Source organism: Rattus norvegicus, chromosome 4, assembly GCF_036323735.1.
Source record: "Rattus norvegicus strain BN/NHsdMcwi chromosome 4, GRCr8, whole genome shotgun sequence".
NCBI lineage: Eukaryota > Metazoa > Chordata > Mammalia > Rodentia > Muridae > Rattus > Rattus norvegicus.
In genome coordinates, this window is record NC_086022.1 from 176,304,621 (window position 1) to 176,317,258 (window position 12,638).

General features: G+C 39.6%; 1 protein-coding gene across 5 annotated transcripts in view; it reads left to right on the top strand.

Annotated features, from left to right (window-relative positions):
• Slco1b2 (solute carrier organic anion transporter family member 1B2) overlaps positions 1-12,638 on the top strand; it is a 72,981-nt gene that overhangs the window by 22,044 nt on the left and 38,299 nt on the right. For 4 of the 5 annotated variants that reach the window (XM_039108300.2, NM_031650.3, NM_001270586.1 and 1 more), the window contains exons 3-4: positions 3,315-3,456; positions 11,662-11,794. In XM_039108300.2, coding sequence (XP_038964228.1) covers positions 3,315-3,456; positions 11,662-11,794 — 275 coding nt within the window. Of the gene's footprint in view, positions 1-3,314; positions 3,457-11,661; positions 11,795-12,638 lie in introns of those variants that run through there. The other variant, XM_039108301.2, reaches the window with a different exon arrangement.

The following is a 12,638-nucleotide window of genomic DNA, read 5'->3' on the forward strand; positions in this document are numbered from 1 at the left end:
GGAGGAAAAGTAGATAGTAGAAGAGTACAAGGAAAGGAAATTTTGGCGTTATATTTTAAAGAGTCACAGATAAATGTATACATCAGTGAGATGTCCGTGTAGCCACATGAATTAAAAACTTGATTTAAAGTATGGTTTTTATTAAGAGAACAGTTTGTATCTACTGATAAATGCAGTTCATCATTTATTTAAAAAAAGAACAGCAGTGAATATTATCACAGACCCTCATCTCCTGGACTGTTACCCATCCTTAGGAGAGATGTTACATGTACTTTATAGCCTACTGCCCACTACTCTACATGTCAGAGACCACATTAGATTCTTGGCCTTTTAGCTGTAGGACCTGTGCTTATGTCACATGTACTTCATAAACTTGCTTCTGTGGAGTCACATGGGAAGCTTCCTTGAGCACCCAGTGTTGGACTGATTGGTCTAATTATTGCTTGGAATTCTTTTCGTGAATTGTATTGTGTTTCAAGGATGAACTACTTGGCATTAGGCTCCCTGAAGTCTGATCCAGCTTACCATGGTCAATCGGCACTGGGTCTTTATTTGGTTTGCTTTCCAGCCTGGACATCTGGAGGAACTCTCTCATATTTCTATGCCTTTTAAACATGAAGCTTAATGTCTCAAACATGAAGTTTGAGGTGATTCAAACAGGCTTTAGAAAACACTTCAGTCACATATTGAGTGATTATCATCAGATATCTATGAAAATAATTCTATATTAACACTAAAAAGAGGTTGTTACTACATCGTTCCTTAGTAGATGTATATAGTGAATCTTAGTTGATTTTTATTTTTTTTAATTATCATTCTTTTATTTTACCTGTATGAGTGGATTTATCCTCATATATGTCTGTGTACCATATGTATATTTGATGCTAGAAGAGGCCAGAAGAGGGCATCAGGCCCTCTGGAACGGGAGTTACAGACAGTTCTGACCACAGTGTGGGTAATGGAAACAGAACCTGAGTCTTCTGGAACAGTAGACGGTGTTTTTAACCACTACCCACCTCTCCAGCCTGAATTTCTTTATGTTAAAGTAAATACTGACAGGAAATGCTTTCTGTTGCAACTCTGCTAATTTTTCTGTGTTGTAGCCCCCCCCCATGTGTTCCTTTCTGTCTTTATGTCCATTGCTTTTCATATTGGCATGTTTTTATTTCTTTCTTGTTTCCCTTTGTGCATATCACATGTGTCCTTAGCAATTAGAACTGCAATTGCATATCAACATGCATTTTAATGTGATAATAAGCTCAACCATGTGTAAAATTTCTGTTATTGCTGATACAAATCATCCACTTTTACACTGAGGAATTTACGACTACAGATTAAAACAGAAAACTCTCTGCCCGATTGATTGGTGGTTGGCCTACATGGATTTACTAATACAGGTTTCTACATGGCTGCCTTTGACTTTGTTATGGATTTGTCATCCACGCACAGTTTTATGTATCTATCACCCTCTTATTTCTATCCATCAGACTCCACATTCCTGACATGTTCTCTCATTGTGCAAGCTTTGTAATCAGCTCCCACAAATTTTACTCATCTGAGGAAAATACCGATTTCTCTTTGACATTTGAGGGACAGTTTTGTGACTACAGTTTGAAATCAGCAAGCTTTAATACTTTTTCCTCTCACCACTATACATGCACCACACTACCTCTTTTTAACCTGCATGTTCTTTCTGTTGAGAACTGTGCAGATCATACAGCTTAAAGAAGAGCAATTGGTTTTGCCCATCACCGGTGCCCAAGGCACAAGTCAAGATTCCAGCAGAGCCAGGGTCAGATGATGGCTCTCTTTCTGGATGTGCAAGTGGACTTCTTACAGCATCCTCACATGACAGAAAGAGGATCATGTACTGTGCTTTCTCTTATTACAAGGCCAATCACCCCAATGTGCAGGTTCAACTATCAGGAACCAACACCTTCCCAATAGCCATAATACTACATGGGGATGTGGTTTTGACACAGAGATTTGGAGAGGCATAAAGTCATATTCCATAGGTGGTTACATTTTAATATTAGAACAATAGTAATTTGCTTATTGATATGGATGTGGGCTAGAAAAGAAAAAATGAATAAAAGGAAAAAAAGACGAATCAATAGCTTTTGTTGGACTAAATCACTCAATATTTTATTGATAACCTTTTTATCTGTGGGAGTTTGAATTAGAATGACCCCCCCATCCCCAGTATCCTCACATATTCACCAGCGGTTGGAACTGTTTGGGAAGGATAGGGAGCTGTGGCCTTGTTGGAAGCAAGTGTGTCACTGGGAATGAGCTTTGAGGTTTCAAAAAGCCCATGGCATTCCTAGGTTGTTTTTTTCTTTCTTTCTTTTGTTTTTTAGACCTCCTGGTTTTATCGACATGTATACTCTCAGGCCTAGCTCTAGCACCATACAGCCTGCCTGAGGCCAGGCATCCCATGGTAATGGTGATGGAGTAATCCTCTAAAATTATAAGCAAGGCCTCCATTACGTCTTCTTCCTTACAAGATGCCTGGTCATGGTGTCTCCTCACGGTAATAAAAAAAGTACCTAAGATCAAATTTTAGATCAAATGTTAGTCATTTTGTTGGCATTGGAAGCTGTTTACAGTCTCTGAATCCAGTGATGGTGTCTGCCCTAGGCAACAAGGACTGTTGCCATGGCAACCACCCCATTCCTAGCATGCACCTTCCTGCACGGTGTGATTATGTCACAGTCCAGATAAAAGGCAGAGACCCCAACCTCCTCCCACTGCCTTCTTATCCCCTTCTTCTTCCTATTCTCTTCCCTGCTTTCCCCCAATAAACCTCTTCTCATGGAGCTGTGCTGGCCTGGTGCGATCTGTCCAGATATGAGCAGCCTTTTAATATAACATATTTGTATTGTGCATGGGACCTCCATTAACTTTTCAGACTTCAAATTTCATCTGAGTTTTCAAAAACATTGCCTTTGAAAACATCCTGCTCATCCCTAGAGTTGTATGTTGCTGAAATGAAAGTTAGGCTAAAGTGATGGTCAACTGAGATTATCCACTTAGAAATAAGTTTATAATCTGTGTTAGCTTTACTGCTGAAATGATTACCAAGTTAGAAAGTTATACTTTATCTGTACAACCAGAACATTAAGAGGTAAGGTAATATCAACCATTACAGTGGACAGACTGATGCTGCGTTTCATTAAAAACAACAACGACTACTACAACAATGACAACAAAAACCCCAACAAATGGTGTCTTGTAGAAAAGCAATTGAATTCTGTAAATAGTATATACTTCATTAGCTAACGTTCCCCTCTTACCTTTCTGCTTTTTCTTAGCTATTTTTGGCAGCCCTCTCCTTCAGCTACATATGCAAAGCACTAGGTGGAGTTGTTATGAAGAGTTCCATCACCCAAATCGAAAGAAGATTCGACATACCATCTTCCATTTCTGGTTTGATTGATGGAGGCTTTGAAATTGGTAAGGTTTATTTCTGTTTTAACTGCCAGACTTACAGAGGAAAAGTAGAGTCCATTCATACACTATACCCATGCTTCTCCAAGATAACGTCTTTTCTGGAAAAAAAAAAAGCAATATCATTTTTATTGTCCTATCTTGGGAAGCAGTGCTGCTGATGCCTAGGCATTAAAGCCAGTGATTTTACTTAAAGTGCTACAAAGTGATCACTAGGCACTCTGCAAAGAAGGTTTTGAAAGATGGATTTTACACAGATGTATTGCTCTCAGACTAACTCTTGGGTGACTCATCCTTCCCTCTCTCAAGACCAGAGATGAAGAAAAGTTGAGGAGCTATAGTGCCTTTGATTGAAGGGTAAAGAAGAGCTCTGGAATGGCCTGTGTGGGATCCCTGCTCTTTACCACCCTGGCAGATCGCTCTACAACATTTCAGATGCTATTTTGTTGTCTTCGCTTTGGTTTTCACAGCTTCTTCCGTGTTACCTGAGCTCCATGCGGTTACACCAAGGGATACTCCTTTAACCTCAGGAAGAAGAAAGTTGTTGCTCCTTCTTCATTTTTACCTCTTTAATTATTTGGAAACCCTCACAACTATGTCTATCATATGGATTTCCAGCAGTCCCTACAAATTTGAGGGCCATTTTCCTTAAAAATTGATATAGGGTATATTTAAGCCAGTGTTTTTATAAATAATTACATAAAGCATTACCCATCTGTCTTTCTTCATGAATCCTAAAACTCTTTTTGATGCAAAGGATATTTTATATCATATATACATATATACATTATATATGTGTGCATGTATGTGTATATATATGTGTGTGTGTATGTATATATTGCAGTATTACACTTCCCTGTCTCAAAACAAACAACAGACAGACCGAATTTGCATGTGTCTAGGTTGTGAGGCTGAAAGGGAGCACTGGATACCCTGGAGCTGCAGCTGCAGTTACAGGCAGTAGTGAGCTACCCAGTATGACCACAGAATTCCATGTACAGGTCCTGTACATGAGTAGCAAGTGCTCTTGGGCACTCAGATATCTCTCCTGCCCCAATAGGAGCATCTACATTTCCACAGTTATAATAATATAATTTTATAAGGTTGACTTTCAATGTGTCTTTATTGAATGTTTCTTCACCTACAAGATTCTTGATACCATGGCTCCAATCTTTGTCTTTGCTTTTCCTTTAGTACACTTTCAATGATTATTTATTTATAAGTGAGAGGTAAATGAGACCCTGCTTGTTGAAAAATGGCTGGAGGATTTAAAAGCTTGAGGCTTCTATCTCTGAGCCCTGAAAACTAAAGTCTCATTGCTGAATTGAATTATCTATCTATCTATCTGTCTGTCTGTCTGTCTGTATCTGTCTGTCTGTCTATCTATCTATCTATCTATCTATCTATCTATCACAGAGCCTGCCTATCTATCTATCTATCTATCTATCTATCTATCTATCTATCTATCTATCTATCCATCCATCCATCCATCCATCCATCCATCCATCCATCCATCCATCCATCCATCCATCCATCCATCCATCCATCCATCTATCTATCTATCTATCTATCTATCTATCTATCTATCTATCTATCTATCTATCACAGAGCCTGCCTATCTCTCTGTCTGTCTGTCTGTCTGTCTATCTATCTATCTGTCTATCTATCTATATGTCTATCTATCTATCTATCTATCTATCTATCTATCTATCTATCTATCATCTATCTATGATAGAGGCTCATTTTTCTCATCTATGAGCATTGAAAACCCAACTACTGCACTCATATGCTCATGTATTCACGAGTTTAAAAAAGAAAATCAATAAACCTGTAATAAAAAGTAAAACAAAATAAGAAAGCTTCTACATTTTTTGGTTTTGGTTTTGGTTTTTGATTTTTTTGACATGGGGTTTCCCTGTATCATACCCCTGGCTCTCCTGGACTTGCTTTGTAGACCAGGCTCACCTTGAACTGTTGGAGATCTACCTGCCTCTGCCTGCAGAGGGCTGAGATGTGCACGACCATGCCTGACTTCTTTCTGCTTATTCTTTTTTTTTTTTATTAACTTGAGTATTTCTTATATACATTTCGAGTGTTATTCCCTTTCCCGGTTTCCGGGCAAACATCCCCCTCCCCCCTCCCCTTCCTTATGGGTGTTCCCCTCCCAACCCTCCCCCCATTGCCGCCCTCCCCCCATAGACTAGTTCACTGGGGGTTCAGTCTTAGCAGGACCCAGGGCTTCCCCTTCCACTGGTGCTCTTACTAGGATATTCATTGCTACCTATGGGGTCAGAGTCCAGGGTCAGTCCATGTATAGTCTTTAGGTAGTGGATTAGTCCCTGGAAGATCTGGTTGCTTGGCATTGTTGTACATATGGGGTCTCGAGCCCTTCAAGCTCTTCCAGTTCTTTCTCTGATTCCTTCAATAGGGGACCTATTCTCAGTTCAGTGGTTTGCTGCTGGCATTCGCCTCTATATTTGATGTATTCTGGGTGTGTCTCTCAGGAGCGATCTACATCCGGCTCCTGTCGGTCTGCACTTCTTTGCTTCATCCATCTTGTCTAATTGGGTGGCTGTATATGTATGGGCCACATGTGGGGCAGGCTCTGAATGGGTGTTCCTTCAGTCTCTGTTTTAATCTTTGCCTCTCCCTTCCCTGCCAAGGGTATTCTTTTTCCTCATTTAAAGAAGGAGTGAAGCATTCACATTTTGATCATCCGTCTTGAGTTTCGTTTGTTCTAGGGATCTAGGGTAATTCAAGCATTTGGGCTAATAGCCACTTATCAATGAGTGCATACCATGTATGTCTTTCTGTGATTGGGTTAGCTCACTCAGGATGATATTTTCCAGTTCCAACCATTTGCCTACGAATTTCATAAACTCGTTGTTTTTGATAGCTGAGTAATATTCCATTGTGTAGATGTACCACATTTTCTGTATCCATTCCTCTGTTGAAGGGCATCTGGGTTCTTTCCATTTTCTGGCTATTATAAATAAGGCTGCGATGAACATAGTGGAGCACGTGTCTCTTTTATATGTTGAGGCATCTTTTGGGTATATGCCCAAGAGAGGTATAGCTGGATCCTCAGGCAGTTCAATGTCCAATTTTCTGAGGAACCTCCAGACTGATTTCCAGAATGGTTTTACCAGTCTGCAATCCCACCAACAATGGAGGAGTGTTCCTCTTTCTCCACATCCTCGCCAGCATCTGCTGTCACCTGAGTTTTTGATCTTAGCCAATCGCACTGGTGTGAGGTGAAATCTCAGGGTTGTTTTGATTTGCATTTCCCTTATGACTAAAGATGTTGAACATTTCTATAGGTGTTTCTCAGCCATTCGGCATTCCTCAGCTGTGAATTCTTTGTTTAGCTCTGAACCCCATTTTTTAATAGGGTTATTTGTTTCCCTGCGGTCTAACTTCTTGAGTTCTTTGTATATTTTGGATATAAGGCCTCTATCTGTTGTAGGATTGGTAAAGATCTTTTCCCAATCTGTTGGTTGCCGTTTTGTCCTAACCACAGTGTCCTTTGCCTTACAGAAGCTTTGCAGTTTTATGAGATCCCATTTGTCGATTCTTGATCTTAGAGCATGAGCCATTGGTGTTTTGTTCAGGAAATTTTTTCCAGTGCCCATGTGTTCCAGATGCTTCCCTAGTTTTTCTTCTATTAGTTTGAGTGTATCTGGTTTGATGTGGAGGTCCTTGATCCACTTGGACTTAAGCTTTGTACAGGGTGATAAGCATGGATCGATCTGCATTCTTCTACATGTTGCCCTCCAGTTGAACCAGCACCATTTGCTGAAAATGCTATCTTTTTTCCATTGGATGGTTTTGGCTCCTTTGTCAAAAATCAAGTGACCATAGGTGTGTGGGTTCATTTCTGGGTCTTCAATTCTATTCCATTGGTCTATCTGTCTGTCTCTGTACCAATACCATGCAGTTTTTATCACTATTGCTCTGTAATACTGCTTGAGTTCAGGGATAGTGATTCCCCCTGAAGTCCTTTTATTGTTGAGGATAGCTTTAGCTATCCTGGGTTTTTTGTTATTCCAGATGAATTTGCAAATTGTTCTGTCTAACTCTTTGAAGAATTGGATTGGTATTTTGATGGGGATTGCATTGAATCTGTAGATTGCTTTTGGTAAAATGGCCATTTTTACTATATTAATCCTGCCAATCCATGAGCATGGGAGATCTTTCCATCTTCTGAGGTCTTCTTCAATTTCTTTCCTCAGTGTCTTGAAGTTCTTATTGTACAGATCTTTTACTTGCTTGGTTAAAGTCACACCGAGGTACTTTATATTATTTGGGTCTATTATGAAGGGTGTCGTTTCCCTAATTTCTTTCTCGGCTTGTTTCTCTTTTGTATAGAGGAAGGCAACTGATTTATTTCAGTTAATTTTATACCCAGCCACTTTGCTGAAGTTGTTTATCAGCTTTAGTAGTTCTCTGGTGGAACTTTTGGGATCACTTAAATATACTATCATGTCATCTGCAAATAGTGATATTTTGACCTCTTCTTTTCCGATCTGTATCCCTTTGATCTCCTTTTGTTGTCTGATTGCTCTGGCTAGAACTTCAAGAACTATATTGAATAAGTAGGGAGAGAGTGGGCAGCCTTGTCTAGTCCCTGATTTTAGTGGGATTGCTTCAAGTTTCTCTCCATTTAGTTTAATGTTAGCAACTGGTTTGCTGTATATGGCTTTTACTATGTTTAGGTATGGGCCTTGAATTCCTATTCTTTCCAGGACTTTTATCATGAAGGGGTGTTGAATTTTGTCAAATGCTTTCTCAGCATCTAATGAAATGATCATGTGGTTCTGTTCTTTCAGTTTGTTTATATAATGGATCACGTTGATGGTTTTCCGTATATTAAACCATCCCTGCATGCCTGGGATGAAGCCTACTTGATCATGGTGGATGATTGTTTTGATGTGCTCTTGAATTCGGTTTGCCAGAATTTTATTGAGTATTTTTGCGTCGATATTCATAAGGGAAATTGGTCTGAAGTTCTCTTTCTTTGTTGGGTCTTTGTGTGGTTTAGGTATAAGAGTAATTGTGGCTTCATAGAAGGAATTCGGTAGGGCTCCATCTGTTTCAATTTTGTGGAATAGATTGGATAATATTGGTATGAGGTCTTCTATGAAGGTTTGATAGAATTCTGCACTAAACCCGTCTGGACCTGGGCTCTTTTTGGTTGGGAGACTTTTAATGACTGCTTCTATTTCCTTAGGAGTTATGGGGTTGTTTAACTGGTTTATCTGTTCCTGATTTAACTTCGATACCTGGTATCTGTCTAGGAAATTGTCCATTTCCTGAAGATTTTCAAATTTTGTTGAATATAGGTTTTTATAGTAAGATCTGATGATTTTTTGAATTTCCTCCGAATCTGTAGTTATGTCTCCCTTTTCATTTCTGATTTTGTTAATTTGGGCACACTCTCTGTGTCCTCTCGTTAGTCTGGCTAAGGGTTTATCTATCTTGTTGATTTTCTCAAAGAACCAACTTTTGGTTCTGTTGATTCTTTCTATGGTCCTTTTTGTTTCTACTTGGTTGATTTCAGCTCTGAGTTTGATTATTTCCTGCCTTCTACTCCTCCTGGGTGTATTTGCTTCTTTTTGTTCTAGAGCTTTTAGGTGTGCTGTCAAGCTGCTGACATATGCTCTTTCCTGTTTCTTTCTGCAGGCACTCAGCGCTATGAGTTTTCCTCTTAGCACAGCTTTCATTGTGTCCCATAAGTTTGGGTATGTTGTACCTTCATTTTCATTAAATTCTAAAAAGTTTTTAATTTCTTTCTTTATTTCTTCCTTGACCAGGTTATCATTGAGTAGAGCATTGTTCAATTTCCACGTATATGTGGGCATTCTTCCCTTATTGTTATTGAAGACCAGTTTTAGGCCGTGGTGGTCCGATAGCACGCATGGGATTATTTCTATCTTTCTGTACCTGTTGAGGCCCGTTTTTTGACCAATTATATGGTCAATTTTGGAGAAAGTACCATGAGGAGCTGAGAAGAAGGTATATCCTTTTGCTTTAGGATAGAATGTTCTATAAATATCCGTTAAGTCCATTTGGCTCATGACTTCTCTTAGTCTGTCTACATCACTGTTTAATTTCTGTTTCCATTATCTGTCCATTGATGAGAGTGGGGTGTTGAAATCTCCCACTATTATTGTGTGAGGTGCAATGTGTGTTTTGAGCTTTAGTAAGGTTTCTTTTACGTATGTAGGTGCCCTTGTATTTGGGGCATAGATACTTAGGATTGAGAGTTCATCTTGGTGGATTTTTCCTTTGATGAATATGAAGTGTCCTTTCTTATCTTTTTTGATGACTTTTAGTTGGAAATTGATTTTATTTGATATTAGAATGGCTACTCCAGCTTGCTTCTTCTGACCATTTGCTTGGAAAGTTGTTTTCCAGCCTTTCACTCTGAGGTAGTGTCTGTCTTTGTCTCTGAGGTGTGTTTCCTGTAGGCAGCAGAATGCAGGGTCCTCGTTGCGTATCCAGTTTGTTAATCTATGTCTTTTTATTGGGGAGTTGAGGCCATTGATATTGAGAGATATTAAGGAATAGTGATTATTGCTTCCCGTTATATTCATATTTGGATGTGAGGTTATGTTTGTGTGCTTTCATTCTCTTTGTTTTGTTGCCAAGACGATTAGTTTCTTGCTTCTTCTAGGGTATAGCTTGCCTCCTTATGTTGGGCTTTACCATTTATTATCCTTTGTAGTGCTGGATTTGTAGAAAGATATTGTGTAAATTTGGTTTTGTCATGGAATATCTTGGTTTCTCCATCAATGTTAATTGAGAGTTTTGCTGGATACAGTAACCTGGGCTGGCATTTGTGTTCTCTTAGGGTCTGTATAACATCAGTCCAGGATCTTCTGGCCTTCATAGTTTCTGGCAAGAAGTCTGGTGTGATTCTGATAGGTCTCCATTTATATGTTACTTGACCTTTTTCCCTTACTGCTTTTAATATTCTTTCTTTATTTTGTGCGTTTGGTGTTTTGACAATTATGTGACGGGAGGTGTTTCTTTTCTGGTCCAATCTGTTTGGAGTTCTGTAGGCTTCTTGTATGTCTATGGGTATCTCTTTTTTTAGGTTAGGGAAGTTTTCTTCTATGATTCTGTTGAAGATATTTACTGGTCCTTTGAGCTGGTAGTCTTCACTCTCTTCTATACCTATTATCCTTAGGTTTCATCTTCTCATTGAGTCCTGGATTTCCTGTATGTTTTGGACCAGTAGCTTTTTCCGCTTTACATTATCTTTGACAGTTGAGTCAATGATTTCTATGGAATCTTCTGCTCCTGAGATTCTCTCTTCCATCTCTTGTATTCTGTTGGTGAAGCTTGTATCTACAGCTCCTTGTCTCTTCTTTTGGTTTTCTATATCCAGGGTTGTTTCCATGTGTTCTTTCTTGATTGCTTCTATTTCCATTTTTAATTCCTTCAACTGTTTGATTGTGTTTTCCTGGAATTCTTTCAGGGATTTTTGCGATTCCTCTCTGTAGGCTTCTACTTGTTTATTAATGTTTTCCTGTGTTTCCCTAAGTGTGTTCATGTCTTTCTTGAAGTCCTCCAGCATCATGATCAAATATGATTTTGAAACTAGATCTTGCTTTTCTGGTGTGTTTGGATATTCCATGTTTGTTTTGGTGGGAGAATTGGGCTCCGATGATGGCATGTAGTCTTGGTTTCTGTTGCTTGGGTTCCTGCGCTTGCCTCTCGCCATCAGATTATCTCTAGTGTTACTTTGTTCTGCTATTTCTGACAGTGGCTAGACTGTCCTATAAGCCTGTGTGTCAGGAGTGCTGTAGACCTGTTTTCCTCTCTTTCAGTCAGTTATGGGGACAGAGTGTTCTGCTTTCGGGCGTGTAGTTTTTCCTCTCTACAGGTCTTTAGCTGTTCCTGTGGGCCTGTGTCTTGAGTTCACCAGGCAGCTTTCTTGCAGCAGAAAATTTGGTCTTACCTGTGGTCCCGAGGCTCAGGTTCGCTCGTGGGGTGCTGCCCAGGGGCTCTCTGCAGAGGCAGCAACCAGGAAGACCTCTGCTTATTCTTAATACCCTGTTTTTCTATGTTCCGTTTAATTAAGGTGAGTTTCCTCTTATCAGTCAACCCGAGAAAAGTACCAAGTGCTTTTTTGTATTTATACACAATGACTGTCCTTATCTGTTTTTATATGAATAAAAATGACATAACTTGGTTTTGTTATAGGGAATTTATTAGTTATTGTATTTGTGAGTTACTTTGGATCCAAACTACACAGGCCAAAGCTGATTGGAATTGGCTGCTTCATCATGGGCATTGGGAGCATTTTGACAGCGTTGCCACATTTCTTCATGGGATAGTAAGTATTACATAGCCAAACCTCGAAGTAGAATTAATTCTCTCTTCTACAAAGGTCACTGACTCCAGCTAAGTCCCCAGTAAGATGTGGGGCCTGGAGATTTCCATAACATCCATGCAGGAATTACAACTGGCTTGACTGTGCGTTAAGACAAGACAGCATTCTCAGCTCTGAATGGGACTGAAGAGAGAACAATGGGTGCCGAGATACCAGGACCCATTTCTCTCTCTCTCTCTCTCTCTCTCTCTCTCTCTCTCTCTCTCTCTCTCACACACACACACACACACACACACACACACACACACATACACTTGACAGTCACACTTGTCACCATATTAATATCATGTTCTTCTTAAAATTGACTGTTCAAGGAATTTTTCCCATTCTGATTTTCATAATTTTATGTTCTTTCAGCTTATTTCTCTCTGTGTGGCCTCTTCAACAGGCCCAGACTTTACTGCCATGGCTGGTGCCAAAATGCCTGCATCTCTCTCTCTTTAACTTCAGTCTAATTCCCTGTAATGATTTATAAGAAATATATGCTTTAAATCCAGCCATCACTCACACCAAGTGACTGTTGCAAACACTCAGGGTCTATGTATCCATGCACCACGTCTACATTTCCAATGGGCATTCACAAGGTTTTTCCATCCATGGCTCATAAACTGAACTCACTATTTCTGCCAACACCTGTTCATTTTCATATCCAGTAGTGGTTCTGACAACTGGAAAGGAATTCAGACCAAATTCGAGGACTTCAACCTAAGCTGTAGATTTACTGCAGCAATCCCAAAGATCTTACTCATTCTACGTTCTTTTGTCAATGTGGATACCCAGGCCCTTA